At 39.0% G+C, this 24,594-nt stretch overlaps 1 protein-coding gene and 1 non-coding gene across 2 annotated transcripts in view; both read left to right on the forward strand.

The window, feature by feature from the left end:
- Positions 1 to 24,594, forward strand: part of LOC119775988 (corticotropin-releasing factor receptor 1-like) — a 120,801-nt gene that overhangs the window by 5,980 nt on the left and 90,227 nt on the right. Inside the window, exons 2-4 of the mRNA XM_038274175.1 lie at positions 8,079 to 8,166; positions 21,408 to 21,467; positions 21,805 to 21,930. Coding sequence (XP_038130103.1) covers positions 8,079 to 8,166; positions 21,408 to 21,467; positions 21,805 to 21,930 — 274 coding nt within the window. The remainder of the gene's footprint in view (positions 1 to 8,078; positions 8,167 to 21,407; positions 21,468 to 21,804; positions 21,931 to 24,594) is intronic.
- LOC119776031 lies at positions 566 to 747 on the forward strand. The gene has a single exon (XR_005279724.1). It is a non-coding gene; the product is annotated as a U2 spliceosomal RNA (small nuclear RNA).

Raw genomic sequence — 24,594 nt, forward strand, 5'->3', positions numbered from 1 at the left:
GGAAATGATCAAATTACCTTTTTGGCTTGTTAGTGATCTCTACAAGGGGACATGGCAGAGACCCATTATTTAATTAAACTGTGTTGAACGCTGTGACCAGTGATCAGCAGGTCAAAACCTTTTTTCTATTTTTTCACCATGTATTCAATTGATAGAAAGGTAGCCATTGTGTTAAGCCTTTGTTGAACCTTTTTCAGTCTTTAAACTGCGTCAATGTGTCTCGAGTTGAATAATCTATTATAATATCAGATGAAGATACAGGAACACATGATGTGATTAAAATAATAAGTATAATCTTGTAATCGCTTCATGCTCTACAGCCTTTTAACCTTTTTGTTGTCTGCAACCGTTTGGAAAAGATGACGGTGGAAGGAGCATTATATTTTGTAGGCGAACCACACCTCTAACCTGCAGCTATTTGCCGAACATTTCAGCAGCTTTGTTCAACAAGTGTCTGACTGACTGGTTCTGCAACACTTCCAGGTCACAGGATGTAATATGAAAACAATAATCAGCTGCAAACAGACCTAAACTACCCTCACGTAGAATTGTTCGACCTCAGAGGATCCTGTCTATGAAAGTCTATGTGTAGTATCTGTTCTTATCAGTTTAATATCTGATATGTCACCTATCCGGGGACCATATAATAAATAGTTTTTTAGAACAGGGAACTGGAACAAGGGCTTGCTCTGTCCACTCTACGCATCAACCTGGTATTGCAGAACTTCCAAGAATGGTGCACTAATGGGGGCCTAGTGGTTAGGGCATAGAGCTTGGAATCCTGAGGTTCTGAGTTCAAGCTCCACTCCCACAGACTGCCACTCTGGGTCCCTGAGCAAAAGACCCTTAACCCCACACTGCCCCCTAGGCGGTGCACAATGGCAGACCACTGCTCCCCCAGGGGATGGTTAAATGAAGAGAGTTCATTTCGTTGATCTGTACGTGTGACAGTGTAATGACAATAAAAGCTGGAAAAAAACTAAAACTCGAGATTCCTGCACATACTGTATCACCCGTCACCTTAATCGTGCTCCTCTTTGGAGATGATCCGAACTGAAAAACAAGTCAAAGCAGGGAATACAAAAAGGAAAATAAGGGAGATGTAAGCTGGAAAAATTTACCTCTTAATAAGCTCAAAGTATGCTCAAAATGAGGCACAAAATGCTCATAATAGAAAAAGGTTTGGATCAGCAGCTCCTCTGGACTACGGCGTGTTTTAATACTCGGCCTCAGGCAGCTTGCAAAGTGTTTTAACTTACCCACATGGGAAAGGTTTTTTTCCTCCTCTTTGCTCCACTGCTTTTTCCTAAAATCCTCATATGGCAGAAATGCGCAGAAACAAAAGTCTGCAGCATAAGAGCTTGCTTATAGTCTGATATAGTTGTATCACTATCTGCATTTAAGTTCATTTTTTCTTATCTTATGCTGTTTTTCACACTTAAAGTGCCAACTCTGTTCTATTTTATTAGAATAAAGACGGTTATCATATGGATGCTGATTTAATTCCTTGTCAATTTGCTCTTATCTTGTGTGATCTGTTGTTTTTCTAGTTGGGTGATTAAGAAATACAAGTGCTGCTGCATTACAAGCAAAATCTGATTATTCCTACTGAGTCAGTCTGTGGTTGTATTCTCATTGGTAGCTATATTGTATAAATTTACAAAATGTTCATTACTAGGGTTAGATAAATAAATCAGAATGATATTGAGCTTTATTCGAAATAGAAGATCTTTTACATGTTTTCTAAACCAAGAGCAGAAGTACTGTACTTCCTCCTGTGCTACCCAGAAGTCTGTTGTTTCTGACAGTTCTGAGTATCCAGCATTGCCATTGATTTTATAATTGCGTTGACAGTGTACTCACATGCACAGTGAGGTCAGTTTGCCATAATCAGAAAGACGTGATCAAAAGCAGTGTTTACTAGTACGGTACGTCATTTGGACATTATTTTTGGGTTACAATTTCCAACCGATATGAGACTAAATCTTCTTGTCATCACATTGATATGAAGCTTTTTTTATTGGCCCTTTATGCTAACTAGTTATGTCCATGTAAACATCCTTATTGTTTTCCAGATATCTTAACTAAATGTTAGAACTCCACGCTCCTTGATGCTTTGCAGGCTGAGGCTGTGCATTGTCGTGTTAAAATAACCCAGCCTGTAGATGTGTAGATGCATCTACATCAATGGTACCTTTAAAATATGCTGCTTAGTTATAAACTGAACTTGGATACCAGAATGTATTTTACACACTTCCCTGATACTTAGCTGGATAATGGTTTTCTTTGCTCCACCAAAACCAGGACGAGTAGATGACTTCCATCTCAGACAAGCACATGTCTAGAGAACTCAGCTGTTTTTCTCTGCAGACCTACCAGTTGTGTAATATGGTTTCAGGTTACGTTCTTCCATTCAGTAGCCAACTGTCCTGAGTGACAATAGTTTTCCAAGGTTCTTTAAGCCCATGTGGCTAAATTGGTCACAGTAGGGAGATGGTTTCTCATGCAGTGAGCATGAAGACAGTACAAATAAATCAGCATACCAAAAAGGCCTTTGTGTTAGATTTATTGTGATGTTTGCTTGATGTCTTATAGATGCCAGGTTTATTCAGTCTACTAAATTATTTTCTACTGACCCTCTTTCTTTAAATCTATACACTCTGTCAATCTATTTGAAAGAATACATCTGGTCATGAGCGTGAAACAGACAAAGGAGCACCGGAGGTCTTGAGCCTTAACCAACACTGTCTTCTGGTATTTGCACATTAAAATTTATCTCTGTGTTCTGAGGTATCACAAGTTTCCTTTACCAGAACCAAGGGGCTGAACCTAACAACTGAAAACAGCCCCTCACCATTATCCCTCAGGAAAAGCGAAAGTAGGGAAGAGCTGTTCTCATCTCTACAAACCCGAACTCACCCACCGGATAGCCAGAGGAGTGAATTTGATAAGGATATTGAGTCGAGTGGCGGAATGCTTTAAAACACTGAATATAACAATCTGCACTTACGGATGTATTTCTGCTATGCAAGTGCCAAGCTTTAGAAACCCCTTTCTTAAATGCTCACTATAAACTCTTGAGTTTATCTGTAGGAAATATGCAGTTTGGAGACATGTAACCCTGTTTACCTTTTTTTCTTTTGTTTGTTTTTTGTTTTTTATAAAAAGAGAAAACTGAATAATGACCTGGTTAATTTGTACATTTTTGAAATCAAGTTTGGAAAAGAAAAAAAAAATTTCAGAAAAAAGGCAGGACAATTTTATTTGTATAGCATCATTTTATTACATGGACAATTTAAAGTGCATTACATTAATAAGATAATAAAATAGAAGAATAATAGCCAAAACATTTGTGATACAAATAAAACAACGGACCAAAAAAAAACAGAATAAAAATAAGTTAAAAAAAATTAAAGCAGATAGAAAAAAAAAAACACAAGGCTACTCTTAATATTTTAGTATGTGTTGCTGAACAGTTGTGTTTTTAAACAGCACAAGAAGTCTAGATCAGTGTTAAACTGGACTTACTATAAAATCAACTCTTGGATTTCCAGCTCCCTCGCTTTGCTGGGGAAGCTTATTTTAACCACCTTTATCTAGTAATGTACTTAATATAAATGTGTTGTTACTGCAAATATTTCAAAGAAAATTTTGAATTTTTAAACTTGAATAGTTTCCTCGTTGTATCTGAATTAAACCAGGTATTTCACTAAGCTGTACTTATATAAAAAAAATTGTGGAGGTGTCATATGACTGCAGTTGAGAAAAACCCATAAGTTAAACTGGAAAGGAATGTAGTTGAGATCTAGACACAAAAAAGACCTAGACAAAGAATTTGTCTTTATAGCACCTTAGACTTTCAGAAATGTTAACATAAACTCCCTGTATGCCTCATTATATATTTTATACTCCTTTCAGCATCAAAGTGACTATTTCACCTCAATTAAATTAAGGATTGAATGCATTCAATGCACCAAAATGCATTCAATTAAGGAATGCATTTGGGTATTTGGATTGATGTGCAAATATAGCACACCTCGTCTACTGTTGTCGTTTTCCTCCTAACAAAAGTACAAAATCAATAACTGGAGTACAGCCAGGAACTCTTCTCTCTCTGGTTCACATAATTGAAGTTATCACATTAATATGGAATGATGACATTTCTTGGAGAGAAATGGACAGTAAGTGAACTCCTCCATCCATTTGGTTCATATTGGTCTTTGTTACAGGTTGGACCTGAGGATTCTTTCACTTTATATAATTAAGCTTCATTTTGCAAGTGGAACTTCTTCTGTCTTTAATTGTTGATGCAGCACCTCTGTAACCGCAGCCTGCACCACTCTCTGAGTCACACAGATTAAAAAGCGACAGTTTAGTCGTATAGAGCGAGACTTATTATCCTAATGTGATGGTCAAGTAGAATCTGACAATTTAGACTGCATTTAAGGAGGTTTTAAGAAGCTGGAAGGTAAGGGGTGTCTGTATTTATATTTGGACAAAGGATGAAATAAAACCCGTAAAAAAAATTGGTCGGCATTAGGCAGAGTGTTGGCACATGTTGATTTGGGGCTTTTTTCTCCTCGTAGATTGATGGTTTGGCTCAATCTATCTGCTGATGACGGCATTGGAACCAGAAATAGCTGCTGGATTGGTTGCAACAGCAAAATACATTTTAGATTAACTGGAGATAACATGACAGACCTCCGCACTGTCATCTCAAGGAACCCATCAGCAATAAATGGACCGCGGTTTGGAATCAGTACATCAGTAAGATGAGTATTTCAGCCACTTTCTTAGAGGGAAAACTCCCCCCCACTTCCCTCTGGAATCAGGCGAGGACTATCTTGGCAAATGTCCAGCTTCTCAGCTGGGGTCACGTCTGGCCCCAACAGTCTTCATCCAGAATTTTTTTTATTTTTTTTTTATTTTGTCCTCTACTTATTTTCTTTAAAAATACATTGGTTTCTCTAGGGCCTTTTAAGTAAGATTACATGGAAAATGTCTGTTTTTGTATTATACTTTAACATGGTCTTGTTGGTACTGGACCTGACTCTGATTAGAAAAATGCTACAATTTTTACTTAACTCTCCATTACTACTTGCTCAAAGGCCAGTTAGCAGGTTGCACTTACATGCTGCAGCCATCAAAGAGCTGCTGAGACTGCATTCCTTGCCAGGTAAAGATCATTTCATCTGATTAGTCCCCTGGCATTAGACGTACTTTAAGTTTTCCAAGAGGGTAATTCCTAAAGCAGTGGTAGATTAATTCAAACAGCTTTAACAATCTTAACAAGACTTACTGTGATTGTGATGACCGATTTTTCACATTCCATTTTAGGTTGCATTTTTAGCTAGATGGTGAAATGGTGAAAAGTTTCCTCCTAACCATGTATGGAAAGTGATGTTGCAGCAGAGCAAAACAAATGTTGCAATCACGGTGAGCTGTATGGAGGGGGTGGGATTTTTTTTTAATTGCAGTCTCTAAAAAAAAAAAAAAAAAAAAATCATAATAATATAAACCCACTGATTAGTACCTTTATTGCTGTGCAGGATTTAGATTTTATGCTCCCTCTAAGGTTCTTTTACCCACATTGTAAGTCAGTATTATATTGATTTTTGTTTTCAGTTCAGCTTTAAATTATGTAAATGCTCAGCTTTTGTAAGCTTTAATTAGGTGGTATGGTGTAACAGGATATTTTACAATTCTCCTGCTGCAGAAGGCTGCATACACATGGAGATTGTTCTGTGTCTCGCTGCATCTTTCAACCTGCACAAAACTATAACTGTCATAATTAACATTAACCGCAAAAGCTGTTTTGAAGCTTTCTAACAGCAAAGACTGGATGTTTTGTTCTGCTGAGATTGGCATATATCCAAGGTTACTATCCAGTCTTCTGTTTGGTCATTGTTGCGTTGAAGTGTTGGTTTCTGAAACCTGCCTAGATTCACAGAGCGTGAACACAGTTGCAGAAAGCCATTATAAACCCTGCTCTGAAATCTGGGGCACTCCAGCGTCTTTCTAAGACCTGATAACCCTCTGGTATTTCACGCCATACTGACTTTCTTTTATGAGTGCAAATCTAAAATAACTGGTGAATCAAGAGGAATTTAAAGCTATATCTCCAAACTCTATTATGTTTTTTAAAAAGTCTTTGTGCAATAAATGACCATTGGCAATGTTTTATTTAAGAAGAAACATAAAACAAGGGCAGCCAACTGGTTATATGTTCAGGAAGCTGTGCTCAGTTAAGAACAGCTGTACTGAAGTGTAAAACAGTTTGGGGTCAGTTGGAGAGGAAAAACAAACAAACTGATAAGTATGTTTTTTGTTGTTATGAAGCATTATCAGCATGAGCTGGATGTGTGTTGGCTGTGATTCACTGGTTTCCAGATGTTTCCAGTGCTACACGTAAGACAATCCCTCTGCTTTTTGTGTCGCCAGGCTTCCTGGTGTGAACGGTTTCCAGCGCAGCTCCCTGTCCAAAGCAAAGAAAACCCATTTAGGATCAAAGCATGAGGATGCAATATTAATCCAAACACCAGATTCCTCTTTGCTGTCATTCAGTTAAGCCTCAAACACAGATTCTGTTGTTTTCCATCCCCGTGTGTGAAAGAAGAGGGCTGTTTATCTAATGTTGCTGTTATGGCAGAAACAACTCTGTCACATGAGACGCTTCTGATGAAGAATGCTGCTTTTCCTTAATTATGTGCATTTTTTTTTATGATTTATTTTCTGATCCGCAGATGCAAAATATCTGGATGCCAAAATTATGCATTAGTAGATGCAGACTAAATCTACCATAACACCCCTAGGATATGCACATTTTCGGATAAAATGAGAGAGTTCAACTTTGGAAGATAGTATATTGAATTATATTGATAAGCAGACAAAAAAAAACATGTAAAAAATGACAATGAATAGAATGTATATACTTCCTCATCCTTTCAGGGGTTGTGGTGGTGCTGATGCCTCCTGTAGTGTTTGGACCACCCCCCCCCCTTTAACGACCGACCCCTAGAATCATAGACAGGTTCAGATATTACAGGCTAACGATGGAACTAACGACCCATTCATCGGTTACCATTGCATGTTTCCAAGCGATACAAGGCGTTGTCTATAAGACTCAAACTCACTGCGGATCCAGACATTTGAATTGAGAAAGCTTCCTGGAGAGGTGGCGAAACGTCTTCAAATCTTGAAAACCAAGTCCAGTGGATATTTTTTGAATTTTTACGGAATGACCCTGGATAGGTTGTGTGTCTCCTACAGGGCAACACAGAGACACAAGGGACAAACAGTCTTGCAAAAAAAGCACATTTTTATCTTAAGGACAATTTATAGAAACCAGCTCACTTAAAAGTCCTGTATTTGAACTGTGGAAAAAGACGAACCCATCCAAGCATCAGAAAAAACATAGATTGGTTCTCTAACAAAAGCAGCACTGTGAGGATATCAGCCAAGAAAGGGATTTCTGCTTTTATTCATATATTTTATTTAAAATGACCCTAGGACAATAACTTTAAACCCTTCAGCAACAATAAATTTCCAAACTCCTCCTACGACGGTTCACCATTTTTTCTGCATGATTCCACTGGTATTTTATTAGTCCTTGGTGATGAGCTTCAGTCTTTAAAGTTTAAAGGCATTCCAACCATCACTCTCATCCTTAGCTCATGCTTTAGACTTATTTAAGTGTAGAAGAATCAGAAAGAGAAGGGATGCAGGGGTAGAGCAATAGATCAGACTTCAGGGACCTAAATATTTGATGCAGTTATCACATGTTCATGTCCTTATCTGTAATTACTGGTAAAATCTGTAGTTGTCTGTAAAATGTTTGCTGCATGCAAAGTTTATTGTGTGATAAAGGCCACTGATGCTGAAAAAGTAATAAATAAGAAAGAGGACCTTTTAAAATAAGCCTATGTTTGAGGGCACTAAGGTCACTGGTTTTTATTTACCTGAACTTTGTCCCTGGGAAGGAATTAAAGATTCATGGAGCTGGTCAGAGAAAAGACATGTTAATATTTGATTCTGTGATTAATCCTGACCGCCATCTCTCTCTCCTCCTCTGTTTGCAGCTGTTCGCCATGGTGAGCCTCGTCTCCTCGGCCTCCTTGGCAGATCTGACATGTGAAACTCTGCTCATGCTGGCAGGGAACGTCTCGCGTAAGTCAAAGACAAGTATTAACTCAGCGGTTATAACAACACTTCCGTCTTTTTTTTACAAGCAGTTATTTCCCAGAGCTGTCAAATCCAAGTGTTTGAGCCGCTTGCCTGTTAGCACACTTGTGAGATTTAATTGATTTTCAGTCTTTTCTTTTTCATGTCGATAACCTCTAAATGTCAAAGCCTCATCTTTAGTCTCAACTTTGGTCTGGTGAATATTGGCAAACTGTCTTTTTATATTATTCACTTTCTTTGTAGAGCTCACAAGTAAACTTAGACTGGAAAAAAAATGAAAATATCGAATATATTTATTTTTATTTTTATATCTTTCAACAAAGATGTTAAAGATTGTTCTAGATTAAAAATAAACTTTTTTTTTAAATCACGTGCTTGTGTAAAATTCAAAACATATGATGGCCTTACGCAAAAAATACTGAGGTTTCATTTCATGTCTCGTTTGATGAATGTTGGTAAACATGTAATTTCTTTTAATTTTAAAGCTGAAGTAAAACTATTAAAACGTTTATTGAGATGCATTATATAGTTATAACAATGAGTACAGATGCACCAATCAATAAGCTAAAGATCAGTAATCAGCCATTCAGATAGAGAAATCTGATCTTTTTTCTTCCCATCAGAACTTGCAATTTGTATATTGTCAAGGCTTAGAACAAGAGGATCCAGACAGACAGTTAGATTTCTAAAAAACGTTTATTAAGAAAACGGATCTGCAGTAAACAGCGAGGGTGTCTAAGGCAGGAACCTCTGCAGTAAGAGAACACAGGTTAGTGACCACGGGAAGGCAGGATTATCCATAGTGCGAAGCCAAAATCGATGTCAAAGACGTTTAGGAGTCTCTGCCAGGAGATTAGAGATCCAAAGAGGTATCAAAGGGAAATCCAACAGTGTCATGAATGAGTTCCAGTCAGAAATGCAGCAGGAGTCTGAAAACAGGTCTGGCAAATAGATCAGAATAGGAACAGGCAGACTCAGACGTCCAGAGGCAGGACAGGTCAGGATCAGGCAATCAGAAAACTCTAATGCTCTTGAGAGAACTCACCAAGTGCTTGAATAATCTGGCACTAATGACTGGAAACAGGTAGGTTAAATAGAGGCTGGAACAGGTGGATCAGGTGAAAGGTAATGAGAAACTGGGCAGAGATAAGCAGTAAATTTCTTCTATTATGGAAGAGAGTGCTGTGTGCAGGCATATAACTGAGTCTCGCCCCTATCTAAAGATAAAGGATTATTGTTTGGTATATATGTCATGATCATTGCACTCAAGACTGGCTTCATTACTCATTTCATTCTCCTGCTTATCTGTGCCCAGAACTGCTCAGCACAACATGGTCAATGACCCAAACAGTACGCTTACACCAAATGGAATTCCTGCAACAAAGTTAACATTTTCGAGTACCATGGCTCACATTATATATTGCCAGCTATTTGTTTGATGGGCAACAGGAATTTATATGGGGGCAACTTTCCACTGTGTCATTGAATATGGTGCTAGGCAATTCACCCTCAACATGGTGGACCTGGATTTAGTGAGTCATGGTGCCTTATGTAATCCAGAGAGCAGGAAAAAAAGCCATTGGCATCAACATACCTAGGTTCACTAGGTTTTCCAGAGACAGAACATGATTGGAAAGTACTGCCATCTTCTCTAGGAGCAGACGGAGAGGACGGTCGATTTCATCAGTACTTCCTTCTGACCAGGACCTGAAACTATCCCACTTTGGGGAAAGTTTGCCTGGACAACAATGAATCAGAGAGAGCATGAGAGCAGGAAGAGGCGGTTGCTGGCCAGGGTTTTCGCAGATTACGACCTGGATCATCACCGACATTTAATGGATTGTTCCTTTGACTGAGGGACAACTTTGATAAAAAGTTCATTAAAACCTTCTCCATAACTTTTCCAGTTATTCTGTACACAGACAGACAAAAGCTCACACACAAACTCTCTCTAAAAACATAACATCCTTGGCAGCGGTAATAATTATTTGTAAATGTAGAAAATCAGAATCAAATTGATTCATTAAATTTGTATTGATACCCAACCTTAGTCCTAGATCCCTGCTCCAGTGTGTTTAAAACTTGTTAACAACTACAGGAAACATCTGATATCTGTAATTGCAAACAAAACGTTCTGTATATAAAGTTCTTTTTTTTTTCAATGTATCAAGTACTTACCGTGAAATACAATGCAAATAAATAAATTAATAATCATACAATGTGATTTATCTTGATAATTATTTTAGATCCTACAGTATAACTTATAGTTGAAGAGCATTATAGTAATGAAAGACTGTTAGGTTTGAACACCAAACACCTTATTCAGCAACCTGCACAAAGAATGACACAGAGAATTGAGTATATTTTACTTGCAAGGAGAGGGGATCAGAAACTGCATTCAGTTACAACTTCAAACCCACTCTGAAGCAGTATCTGCTCTCCAAGCCCTTTATTGAAAAAACGCCCTGATTACAATGTGGTTTCAACCGCTAAAGGGGGAGGGAACAGAACCCAGTTGAAACCAGAATTTTCGTACAACATCATACAACATCATACAACATCATAGGATAAGGAGAACCCCTCTCCTTATCTAGTTGCACAGTTCTCCATTCTCCTCCACACCCTTAACGACATCTGTTAACAGCAGTCGCAGTCAGCATCCCTCCTGCACAGACTTAAAAAACATTAATGACACAGCAAACAAAACTAAATGTTTTAACACTCTTTGTAATATGAGTAAGATAGAGATAACAAAATGTGTAAGTATAATATGATTAAAGTAATATGATTAAAGTAGAATAACTTATGTACAATTAATTAACCCAACATTTCCCTCCTGTTTATTCACTTTAAGCTATTTATTTTATCATTCAATAGTTACTTCTTTTCAGATTTTCAACTAAGAAATCATTCTTTTTTTTTTTTAGCTGTAAAGGGTACACTCAGAGGTACTTTAAACTGGTGGGTTATTGTCGTTGGGATTAGGATAAAAGTCAGGAAAGTGTAAAGAGAATTCATCCTCTTCGCTGTCTTCATTATCCGATGGGTGTTCCTCAGTGGACATAAGGGCATACATTTCTGTTTTCATGGGTTGTATTGCAGTGGTAATTAGTCTATTTAGCAGCGCTCTAATACATGGAATACAACAACATCCACATAAGGTCAGGATGGCGGCAAATATAGCTACAGACATCAAAATAGAAAGTACCAGTTGTTTGTATTTACCAAAAATGTCTCCAGATCCATCCCACATTTTTGTGTCAACTCCAGAATGGTCTTTCATTTTGCTGTTAAGAGAGCGAAGGCCTTCAAGGGCCTTTGTGAGGCTGCCATCTGCAGCGGTGTTGTTGGGAATAAAGGTGCAACACTGATCTCCAAAAATAGAGCACACACCACCTTTTTCAGCTAACAACATGTCAACAGCAATACGGTTCTGGAAAGCCATCAGAGAGGTAGCTGACAATTGTTCATGGACGGCGGAGAAGCCTTGTTCTGTTCTATTTCCCAGCCTCTGGACGTTATAATGGATGTAGTTGATCCTGTCTACATTTTTATTTATAGTACACCACCGGCATAAGAAAGATTCAAATCCTGCAGAAACTTGATTCACTAGTTTATACTCATCTGGATCACCTCTGGGTACTCCAATACTGTCAATATAAGTAGGGTCATCTGGACTCCACGCATTTTCAGATGCCCTCCTTCTTCTAGTATGCCATGTGTGAGGTAAAATACTGTTTACAGTCGTTAACAATTCATCCATTGTGAGTGAAGTAATAGAAACAGGTAAAATCAAGGTGACTGCAGCACACAATCCAGTGGTGTTGCATGGAAGTCTGTCAAACAATTTGTCATCTCCACACCACCACCAGATGTCACTGCGGGATTGAGGTTTAAAAAAGGTGGATACCAGTAAAATACTTGCACATTGTTTTTCATTTAGTGTACCCAATTTTGGGCCCACTCCGGTCCTGTTTACACAGGTGAAATTTGCCACAGCCACTTTCTTCAAAAAGATTGGTTTTTTCTTCTCATCTGTGGTCAGGGGATAGATCTTATCCCAATAGGTGCAATTATCAGTTGGAACTGTATAATTCATTATATTTAGAAGACATTGAGGAGTTATGGTAGCAGGAACCACACGTAACAGCGGTCTGGCTCCCATACACACAAGACAATCATTAGACACTGTTTTAGCTGCTTGTTCTGCCATTAAAAGCCAGTTGTTTGTTTGCCCAGAGATTCCAGTGGTGACTTGAAACAATTCATCCGTTTTAAGCGGGTCATTAATATTTTGAATTTTTATCTGTTCACCTTGGGCAGAAGTAAGAATCCCTTGTATCTCATTTTCTTCTTGTGTAACATTTGCAGAGCACAGATACAATGTCCAACATGGATCGGTTTCACTAGACCGTGCACATATAAATGAGGAAGAACAGCCTTCCTTCTCAAGGGGTTCTGCTGTGGAGTTTATTGTCATAGTGAAAACTTTGGAGGCATGGTTAACAGTGAACCCTGATATTCTACTCATCCATTTCTTAGCTAAAGATGTCCATCCATATGATCCTTTTTTCCACTGTCCAGTGGTTCTGAAAACGTCTCCCCAACTCTTTTGAGTTCTTTGAACTACACAGGGATATAGGTAGAAATCATAACCTCGCCAATCTCCCGGGTCAATTTTAAATCTTTGCGAGAATGTTTGAAAAGGAATAGTCACCAAACTGATTACTCTAGTAGAGTTATAGCAGAGATAGACGTCCCTTTTACAAATAGCTGGCTCATGGGGGCAACAAGAATCCTTGCCCTGAGTGAGAGCTAAAGACAAAACTAATATGAAAAGTTGCAACATTATCTAGGTTCAAACTTCAAAAAGTTTCCTATGGGTAATCTTTTACACAGTGGTCTACTTCCTATGACCTCTCGACAGAGTTGTTGAACCTTCACTAGTTTGAGACGGTTGTATGCTAAAAAATATAACCCCCTTTGTACGATGGCCTTCCTCTGAAGGTCGGTGAAGGAGACCAAATGCGTATTCTATAACAGGTACCACAGTAGAATTACTAGAGTGCTAAGCAGTACGGTAAGGTTCCACAGAATAATTAAGAAAGTGATTTTACACATTACTCATCTGATCTATCTATCACTTTCTTGCAGTGTGACAAGTGGATCCATGTGCTTCTTTCAGCTATTTTTAATGCAGTTGGAGTGGTCAACAAAACCTGATAGGGTCCTTCCCACTTAGGTGAATACCAATGTTTCCTCTTTATGCTCTTTATGAGGACCCAATCACCTGGTTCAACTAATTGTTTTTCCTGTGGAGACACAGAGGGTGGGACACTGTCAGTTTGGTTCAGCTGTTGCTTTTGTTGCTCCAGCATCTTTCTCATGTAGTCTGCTAGAGTACTTTCATCATCTGTTTCCCAGCTATTATTAAAATAGGGAAGTCTATATGGTCTGCCAAATATTGTTTCATAAGGGGTCAACCCGGTCGTACTTGTAATATTTATGTGTAGTTTAACTAAGTCCAAACATTGAGTCCATGATCTTCCCGTTTCTTCCATACATTTCCTAAGTCGGTTTTTAACGAATCCGTTCGTTCTTTCCACAAGGCCTGCGCTTTGTGGATGGTAAGCACAGTGGTTTTTCAAGTCTATGTGAAAGGCTTGTCCTATTTTGGTTATTATCTGATTTACAAAATGTGTGCCATTATCACTATAAATTTTCTCTGGAATCCCATAACGGGGAATTATGTCTTTGCATAATGCTTTTGCGACTGTTAGTGCATCTGGATGTTTTGTAGGAAACAGTTCTACCCATTTAGAAAACGGGTCAACTATTACTAAACAGAACTTTTTACCTTCACTAGGGCTTAGTTCTATAAAATCCATATGTATATGTTGAAAGGGGTAGTTTGGCTTTGGGAATTGTCCTCTTTTAGGCCTTAGGTTCCCCTGAGCATTGTGCTTTGCACATATTAAGCATGCTCTACAAAAAAATTTTTGAATAAGCATTAAAACCATAGGTCGTATATGTTTGGTTTACCAATCCTACCATCCCTCCGGTTGACACATGGGTTTTACCATGGGTCAATATAGCTGCCCATTTGTATAAGTTTTTTGGAAGGATTGGTTTATTTTCTGGTCAGGTGTAAATCCCCTCCTTTAATCATGCTCCTTTGCTTTTCCATTGTTCTTGTTCCTGTTTAGGAGCTTGCTGCTGCATGTCTTGTAAGATGTCGTCTTTTAGTGAATTGTCTGTTAATGTTAATACTGTTATTTCTTTTAAAGCAGCTTCTTTTGCTATTTTATCTGCAAAGGAATTCCCTTTTGAAACAGCATCTTTTCCCGATGTGTGGGCCGCACATTTGCATATTGCCAGCTGCTTTGGCAGCTGTACTGCTTGTAAAAGTTCTTTCAGTAAATTGGCATGAGTCACTAGTTTCCCGGTTGATGTTATCATGCCTCTGTTTTTCCAATGTTGTGCAAACGTATGTGTTGTAGCATAAGCATATTGACTATCTGTCCAGATAGTTACTATTTTGTCTTTCATCAATTTGCATGCTTCAGTAAGAGCAATCAGTTCTGCTGCTTGTGCAGAGTAATGTTGTGGTAAAGCTTCCGCTTTTAGCACAGCGGTATGTGTCACTACAGCATAACCAGTTCTTGTTTTCCCTTTTTCATCTTTTTTAGAGGATCCATCAACAAATAATGTTTCTCCTTCTGACAAAGGAGTGTCTTTCAAATCTGGCCTACTTTTAGCAGTTTGTTCAGCCAGAGCCTCACAATCATGAGATTCCCCATCATCCGGTGTGGGGATAAGTGTTGCTGGGTTCAGCACCGTGCAGCGTTCTATTTTCAAATGCGGCTGTGACAGAAGTAAAGACATGCATGAGAGGTGTCTGGCTGGGGATAGAAAAGTCATTTTAGTTTGTAAAAGCAAAGCAGACACCGAGTGGGGAACTTTTAATGTCAGTGGATGGAATAATACTATGTCAGCACTGGACGTTACTGCTAATGAAGCAGCTATCACTGCTCGCACACAGTGTGGAAGTGCACATGCTACAGCATCTAATTTAGTAGAATAGTATGCTATTGGCCGTAATTTATTCCCATGCATTTGAGTTAAGACCGAGGTCATAAAATGACCTTTACAGTCCACCATTTGTACAAATTCTTTTTCATAGTCTGGGAGTGCTAACGTGCAACTGCTCACCATGGCCTGCTTAATGTTACAGAAGGCCGCTTCTGCTTCAGGTGTCCATTTTAGGTTGTCTGACATTTTCAGTTCCTCTTTATACATAAGTAAGTTTAACGGTGCAGTTATTTCTGCATAATTTGGTACCCAGCTTCTGCAATAATTAGTGAGTCCTAAGAAGGACATAATTTGTTTCTTTGTAAGTGGCTTAGGCGCATGCAGTATTGCTGCTTTTCTTTCTTCCATTATGGTTCTGCCGCCAGCACTTAATTGATGTCCTAAGTATTTTACACGTTTTTGGCAAAATTGTAGCTTGTTTTTGCTAACTTTATGGCCTTCATCTGCCAAATGTTTCAGTAATGCGATTGTATCAATTTCACAACCTTCTTTAGTCTCAGATGCTATCAAAATGTCATCAACATATGTTAATAGTTGGCTTTGTCTAGGTGGTTCAAAGGAGGACAAGCTGGAAGAGATCACTTGGGAATATATCGTAGGACTTTCACAGTATCCCTGGGGTAAACGCGTATATGTATATCGTTTCCCTTTAAAGGTGAAAGCAAACCAGTACTGACTGTCTTTATGTACTGGAACAGAGAAAAAAGCATTGCTAATGTCCACTACTGTGAAATATTTAGCTTGAGGATTTAGGGAATTCAATAATGTGTGAGGGTCTGCCACACATGGTGATCTCTGTATTACTGCATTGTTCACTGCTTGTAAGTCCTGAACCATTCGCCATCCTGTTGATGGGGGTGCCTTTTTAATAGGAAATATTGGTGTGTTACAGGGAGAATCTGCACATTCCACCAACACTCCTGCTTTCTTTAAGTCTTCAATGACTGGCTCTATGCCAGCTACAGCATCTGGTTTCAATGGATACTGTCTTACCCTAGGACGGTGTTCTGTTTTAGGTCTTATTATCACAGGTAATGCTTTCTTAACTAGGCCTACATCTGTAGGTCCTTGAGACCACAATTTAGCTGGAACCTGCTTCAGCAGTGTTTCCTCTGCTTCTGTGAAATATATCTGTCACTGTTGTTCTTCATCTAAATGGACTCCCGCCTGAACAGTTACTGTCCAGAACAAAGCTTTCTTTGTTAGTTCTGTTGATGCACTGTACCATGTGTTCACAAAGGTTGCTATCCAGTCGCAGGCTCGTTCCCCTCTCTGAACCAATCTCCCCAGGTCTTGCCATTTGTCCTGTTTTGCCTTACATAAGGAAATGTGTGGCTTCCAATGTTGGTGGAACAAGGGAAGCAAAGATGCTGGAAGGAGTACTGCTGCTGCGGAGCTAGACTCCACATCAGAGTAAACATAAGAGACTGTGATTTTTTCAGGGGTAGCTTTATCTAGCTGTTGCTTATACTGGGCATCTGGTTGGCCTCTATACCACATGGTTACATGCAGATCATCAGGAGGCATTTGATCTTGTACATTCCTGACTGCCTGTTTACCTTCCTCCATAAGATAAGCTCCAGTGGACGTGGGGGGTTTATTCGGAACATCTAAGGCGTAGTAGTATTTTGGGCTTCCAGTTCCCCTGAGAACAAACACTTCTTCAGGTTTTTGTCTAATGATTTTCAAACCATTTGGAGTTGGCATGATGGCTAGGGAAAGCGCCACCAGGCCATCTCTGCCCAATAGGTTAACTGGACATTCAGGCAACAGTAAAACAGGCAGCTGACATGATTTTCCTTCAGGGTCTCTGAGCCACAACGGCTCAGTCTCTGGAACCTTTTTTGTGACACCTTGGGCCGCACGCACTATTGAGTAATTTGAACTTAAGGGTGCATGTAGTATGGTTTCTTTTACAGTGGTCCTGCATGCTCCTGTATCGCACAAAAACTTCACAGGAGTGCCCTGGACCATGAGGACTATTTCAGGTCTATATTTTTTTCAAAAAACAAATCTTCTAGGTTTAAGACATCCATATTTTCATCCTCTTTCTCTCTAATAGAAAATGGCTGCTCATCTAGTCATGCTGAGCTCCCTGCATTTTGTGGGTTGCTTCGACAGTGCCTAGCCATGTGGCCTTCTTTTCCACATGACCAACACACTCTGGAATTATCAGTTGAGCGTGATCCAAAACCTCTTCCCCTTCCACGGCCTCTGCCTCGGCCTCTACCTCTGGACTGCTGATAAAACACAGTGTCCTCCTCCTCCTGATAAAACACAGTGGATTCTTTACTTTTATTCTTTTTACTTTTTATGACTTTCTCTGCATGCAGGGCGTGATTTAGATATTGTTGGAGCGTTCCACCACTCATGTCTATGTGGTGGCGCTCAACCCATCCTTTGATTTCTGGTAATGATCCTGCATGCAGTGCATTCTTCAACTGCTGTTTAAATGCCCCATCATCATTGTCATTAAAGAGCAGTCCACTATGTGCCCTGAATGTTTTTTCCATCCTTACCCTGTATTCATCGAAAGACTCGTCCTGCTTTTGCTTGCATCTCCCTATCTCTGTATAATTTGCTTTCTTCTGATATCTGTCCCTGATACGATTAATCAAATGCTCAACTGCTGTTCCTAAGTCTGTGGAGTCTGGTTGCAAAGGGGTAGGAGGATCAGCGTTTGTAGTTGGCACAAAATTCCCTTTAACATGGTGCCATTCTGCTCCTAATTGGCACATCCAGACTTGCTGAACCTCTGCACCATTTAAATGGTAAGATTTTCTCAGATTTTCCATTTGAATTATGCATTCTTCTACATCCTCCTTTGGAGGGGGAATTCCTTCTACTGCTTTTCTAACATCTTCCTGTGTCCAGGTTCTATATACCATTATTGTGGCTGGTTGTCGGTTATTTCCTTCAACCTGGCCCGCTAAGGGGTTTGGTAATTCTATTAAAGGAAGCGTAAGGACTTCTCCTACACCTTCCTGTTTTACAGGCATCACTCGGAGTGCCTGTGGGGACAGAATGTCACTAAATGTTGTCGCTAAAGTTTTTGACCAATCTCCTACAGAACCTTTGGACCTAGTAATATATCCCTGGGAGGTATTAGCTTGTGGAGAAGCTGCTTGAAGAGGGGCTGTTTTCAATGATCCTTCTGGAGGAGGTATATGCTGTGGGGGAGTATATTGTGGAGGATCCCCCGTGAGTGGCGGAGCTGAGGGATCGGCTGCAGCGGCAGCACCTCCCATTTGTGGGAGATTATGTATTTGATGTAGCAGGTCAGAATAGGGCCCTACGTACTCGTCATCTTCCTTTCTATGAAACATTATTGATCTTTCCTTTTCCTTTTTTCTTTCTTCACTTTCTCTTTCTTTCCCTTCTTTCTCTTTTCTTTGTCTCTCCTCTCTCTCTCTTTTAGCTCTGCGCTCTCCCTCTTCTCTCTGTCCTGCTAATTTCATCCAAACCATGGTTTGCATGTAACCTTCTTTTGCCATCAAAGTGTCTTTATTTTTGCTTTTTGTTTTTATTTTTTGCTGCAATTCCTTTATGTTTGTGGTGCTCAATTTACCATTAAAACCGTAGTTTTTTATCCAGTAACACAACGGCTCTGCCGCCAATGGGTCATCATTTTCAACTGCTTTCCAGTCTTTACACTGGAGTTCCTCCAATAACTTCTGTTTTTCTTTACTTTGCCCCTTTCCCATTTTGAACTAAATTTGGGCCCAGTGGGTTTTCAACACCTGTCGTGTTCTAAACACTGGAGCTTCAGACAAGATGGTGATCAACGACTTTTTGTGGTAAAACTCACTTCAACCCTTACAGGTGGAGTTTTCTTGTCTACAAACATCCACAAAAGCTCACCATTTAACCCTTGTCTTTTTGGTATGAAATACAGATATCTAGTGATATCTATATTTCCTTTCACACACACACACAAACACTGCGCAGTTAACTTTTACTTTATTTCCGTTTACGTTATTTTAAACACAGAGGACGCTGCCGTCCTACGCAGAATTTAACTAGTTCACAACTAGGGGAGACTGCCCTCCCGCGGACTTTAACTGTTTTAAAATTTCTGTTTTACCTGATAGAGTCTAGAATTGTCAGGGTTTTAGCACAACAGGGGGACCTCGTCACCCCACGCGGAATTTAACTATTAAAAATAGAGGACACCGCCGTCCTTCACGAGGTTTAAACTGTTTGCTGTTTTTTCTCTCACGGTTCTCACTCACTCCTTATTAAAGGAAAAAACTACTCACAATTCTCTGCGTCCTTGAAATGCTTCAACCGTCGGACCCCAGCCTGTAAGGGAGAGACCAGTCCCGTAAAGGGTCTATTTGCTGCGGCCGCAGGCTTATCTGGGTCTCGCTTACCTGCTGGGAATCGTCAGGTGTCTTGCAATCCGGCTCGAAGGACCAATTAATGTTAGGTTTGAACACCAAACACCTTATTCAGCAACCTGCACAAAGAATGACACAGAGAATTGAGTATATTTTACTTGCAAGGAGAGGGGATCAGAAACTGCATTCAGTTACAACTTCAAACCCACTCTGAAGCAGTATCTGCTCTCCAAGCCCTTTATTGAAAAAACGCCCTGATTACAATGTGGTTTCAACCGCTAAAGGGGGAGGGAACAGAACCCAGTTGAAACCAGAATTTTCGTACAACATCATACAACATCATACAACATCATAGGATAAGGAGAACCCCTCTCCTTATCTAGTTGCACAGTTCTCCATTCTCCTCCACACCCTTAACGACATCTGTTAACAGCAGTCGCAGTCAGCATCCCTCCTGCACAGACTTAAAAAACATTAATGACACAGCAAACAAAACTAAATGTTTTAACACTCTTTGTAATATGAGTAAGATAGAGATAACAAAATGTGTAAGTATAATATGATTAAAGTAATATGATTAAAGTAGAATAACTTATGTACAATTAATTAACCCAACAAAGACCTCCCCCTGCTTTGTAGTGGGGAAAACCTGCAAAAATTCTTACTATAAATTACTTCTGAGGTACTAACATTTTTTTTGTCTTATTACTAAGCATTTATAAGTCTTTCTAAAGGACATTTATACTTTACATTTGGTACTCTGATACCGACTCAGCTGCAAGTCAATTATCAAAGCAAGCTTTGATTTGAATGTACTTTTATCAGATGCTTTAATGCAGTTTTATATACATATATCTATACTTTTAAATTTGATTTTAAATAAAAAGCTTTTTATTCACTTCTTCGCTTTGTGCTGTATATACTGATACATGATATTTCCTACAAACTAAATGGCAGGGTGGCTGTTTATTGGTGCCTTTCCTCAACGACCCATTTTCTGATCCAACACCCACATTGGCAGGATTACAGGGACATCCAATCCTCCAAATTAACCACACAATACATCCCACTGTGAGGCAGAATGATGCTGAGACACCATGCCATAGCTCTCCTGTAGCCCTAAATATCTCCTTTCAAAAATAGACCAAGTTATTAAATGATTTATGTATCCAATTTTTTATATTAATGTATTACATAATATGCTGTCGAAATCCATGGATTCTGAACCAATAAATTTAGACTATAAGACAGTAGTAATGCAGACATATAAAATTATTTCAGGTGTTGTGGCTTTTAAAGGTCGCAAAACACCATAATCACATTCAAACCCCTAAATAAAATCCTTATATTGACGTTATTTACCCTATTTGTACTATTTAAAATTCTTAAAACATGTTTCTGGCAACAACTTGCTTTGCTTTTGTTTCTTTTCTCGTTCCTATTTTTTGCAGTACATATGTGTGAAAACACCGGTTATAGGAAAAGGTGATGAGAGCTCAATATTGAGTGCCACCTTTTCCCCAGGGGAGCATCCCTTATTTCCGGATTCGTTTTATCCAAATACTTCAGAGTTATTACAGAAATAATAGCTTGACCTTCAGGGCACATATTTGCAAGTAGCATTCTGGTATTGCTTGAGGAAAGGTCTGTCACTGATGTTTACCATTGCCCTTTAACGCTTACTGTCTCTGGATCTTAAGAAAAATCTAATAAGGGTTTTTTTTTATGACCTTGAATATAATGTGCAAATTAGGAATGAGTTTGCTGATGAAGCTGTTTCCCGTTGGATTGTAGTGCATTCCCTGATGGCGTCCTGGAACCAAACATTGAGCAACACCACGAGCCAGTGGAGCGGTGAGTTGTACACACTGCACCCCTCGGATGTGTTAAACCGATTCCCCATGAAGTCACTACAAAGCACAATCGCTGTGGAATACCACACAGGGGAGAGAAGTCAGACACAGACTGAGATTTTAAAAACTAACATCAAAGACGAGAGCAGCGCTGGAAATAGATCAGGCACCGGAGACGACGTTCCCAGCTCAGCAAAACAAAGCACAGGAGTAATCATTAAAACCCTGTGCATGCACAAGCAGCATCGTCAACTACAGTTTATTTCCTGCTGCATTGTCAGAGTTTCATGTTTATTTGTAGTCGGAAATATTCAGCTGACATTTTTCTCATCATTCAGGCTCAGCAATCTACTGTGAAACCTCTATCGACGGCATCGGCACCTGCTGGCCCAGGAGCAGCGCCGGCCAGATGGTGTCACGGCCCTGCCCTGAGATGTTTTATGGTGTTAGATACAACACCACAAGTAAGTCCTGACTGTCATATTCTCCCAGTAAAAATGAGGCACTAAAGAATAAGTCCTAGATTACAGCGCATTTTGTACCCCCACCATGATTTCTCCACTTTTTACTTTTTTGTGACACTCATGTTTATTCATATAATCAACAGATTTTAATCTGACACAGATAGCCTAAGTACAGTTTTCAAGTGATGATTTCTTTCCAAATAAAGGAAAATCGACAATCCAAACCATCTTGGGTGTTTGTGGAAGGAAAACCCTGTAAACCTATTAGATAGTGTCTCTCTGAGCTGTAGATGTAAAAAATAAAAACCCTTTATTGTCCCACAATGAGGAAATTCACTCTCTGTATTCAACCCATCCAATTGAGGAGCAGTGGGCTACCATTGTGTGATGCCCGAGGAGCAGTGTGGGCTAAGGGTTTTGCTCAGGAACCCAGAGTGCAGGCTGTGGGGATGGAACCAGGTACTTGCAAACTTCTAAATGCACTCCTCTAACCCACTAGGCCAACACTACCTCCAGCAAAGATTTTGGATGAGTTGCAATTATTTTTACATTACATGACCCATTATACTTCTCCAGAACTGCTTTAAATCATTTAAATTGAGGGTTTTTTGAACAAGGATGGCCTGTTTAAGATCATGCTACAGCATCTTAGCAGAACTTGAAGCCCGGACTTTGACTAGACCACTCTAAAACCACTTAGACTTAGACTTAGACAAGCTTTATTTTCATTCGGCATACACAGTGTGTAAATTAAAATTTCAATTTTTAAAGTGCAGCAGTGATCAGAATGAAACAGTGTATAAAATATAATAAAAAAACATAAATGGAGTGGAGATAAATGAATAAATATGGTGCAAAATGTAGTAGAACATTGCGTTGTGTTTTGTTTAAAGAGATTAAGAAAAAAAATCTGCCATGTTGGTAGAGCAAATATGATGTTTAAAAGTGTGATGCAGAATCCTGATTAGTGACTTGATTAGAGTTTCAACAGTTCAAAAGTCTGATGGCAGCAGGGAAAGTGCTGTTGCAGAACCTGCTGATCCTGCATCGGATGCTGCAAAGCTTCTTTCCAGATGGAAGCAGGGAGAACAGTCCATGGACCAACAGTGAGGGGTGGACTTAATATAAATATGTTTGAGCCTAGGGTTACATAATGGCTGTTTATCATCCTTCACAATTTCCAGGTAGAAAATCCATGTTGCAATAACTGAAAGCAAGTCATTCAGGTGCAGAGGCAGCAAAGTAGCCCCTCACCATAACACTACCACCACCATGTTCGAAGGAGGTCGGGAAAAATTAAGATGGTATTATGTGTTGAAATTGAAATCTTTCCGCCTCTTTAATGTTATCAGCTTAAGTATGTTCAAGGGATTTTTTTTAATCAACGGGTTTGGCAGTAAGAGGCCTGGTTGTTGCTGATACAATTTCACTCTGTTTCAAAATCAGTGGTGAGTCTGTTAATCTGTGATTTTAACCAGTGTTGATGCATTTTTACATACAGTATCATTTTATTTTTTTTCATTTATCATACAAAATGTTAAAAAGATAGATAGATAGATAGATAGATAGATAGATGATAGATAGATAGATAGATAGATAGATAGATAGATAGATAGATAGATAGATAGATAGATAGATAGATAGATAGATAGATAGATAGATAGATAGATAGATAGATAGATAGATAGATAGATAGATAGATAGAAAATAGAAAAATAGACAGATAAATAAAAGCAAAATAAGCAAATCTGTAATGGGAGGAAATTTCACAGCGCTGTTAACCAGCCTCTCTTTGCACCCGGTTCATCTCTCCACTTTTATCCCTCGGGGCGAATCCTGTTTGTGTTTGGAGAAATTACCATTAGAAAGAAAAATTAGCAAGAAGACAAGTAATATTTTAAAAAGATGATGGAAAAGAAGAACAGAATATTAGAGCAGAACAGGAAGTGCCCAGGGAGGATCATAAAACAAGCTGAGTATTCAGCCAGGCATGAATGGTAAAAAAAAAACTGTTTAAAAATCAAAGCTGAATTACTGACGTCTGAAGCACTTAATCCTGACAGTCTCTGAGGTCCATTTGCTTGTTTGTGTTTGTTTTTGTGTCAAAGAAGGAAAATCGCGTTAAGAGTTAGGAATCTAATTATTTCTCTACTATTTATAGTCCAAGTTCTTCTGAAGAAATTGAATTAGTTTGTAGCACATAAACCATTCGCGCTTTATTTCATTATTGTGTTTTAATATGGCAAGAGATTTGAGGTAGCAGAAGACTTTAGATTAGAAGCTGAATAGGCCCTTTCTATTGTTGTAGGTAAATTCTACTCTAATCAATTTAAAAGCCTCAAGCCAAAATTTCCAATTTACATTTATTTTAGAGCCTTTGGGGCTGAACTGTTTTTGAACTTGCTTGAGAAAATTACTCAACCAAAGTCTTTCTTTAAATGGTGCCACCATGCAGTATCAACGCTGCAAACTTAATTTAATCCTCCCTCAGGAAAAACCTCATCTCAAAATTAATAATTCAGATATACATTCACCAGATGTGACAAGCTGCTTTTTTCTCACCTTAGTTTTCTGTCATCATAAAAGAAGTAACTACTTCTGTACATCTGATACCTCTACAAACGTTGTTTTTGCAAAACAATGTGAAAAGGTTTACCAAGGTTT

Source organism: Cyprinodon tularosa, unplaced genomic scaffold, assembly GCF_016077235.1.
Source record: "Cyprinodon tularosa strain WSP-4 unplaced genomic scaffold, ASM1607723v1 ctg90, whole genome shotgun sequence".
NCBI lineage: Eukaryota > Metazoa > Chordata > Actinopteri > Cyprinodontiformes > Cyprinodontidae > Cyprinodon > Cyprinodon tularosa.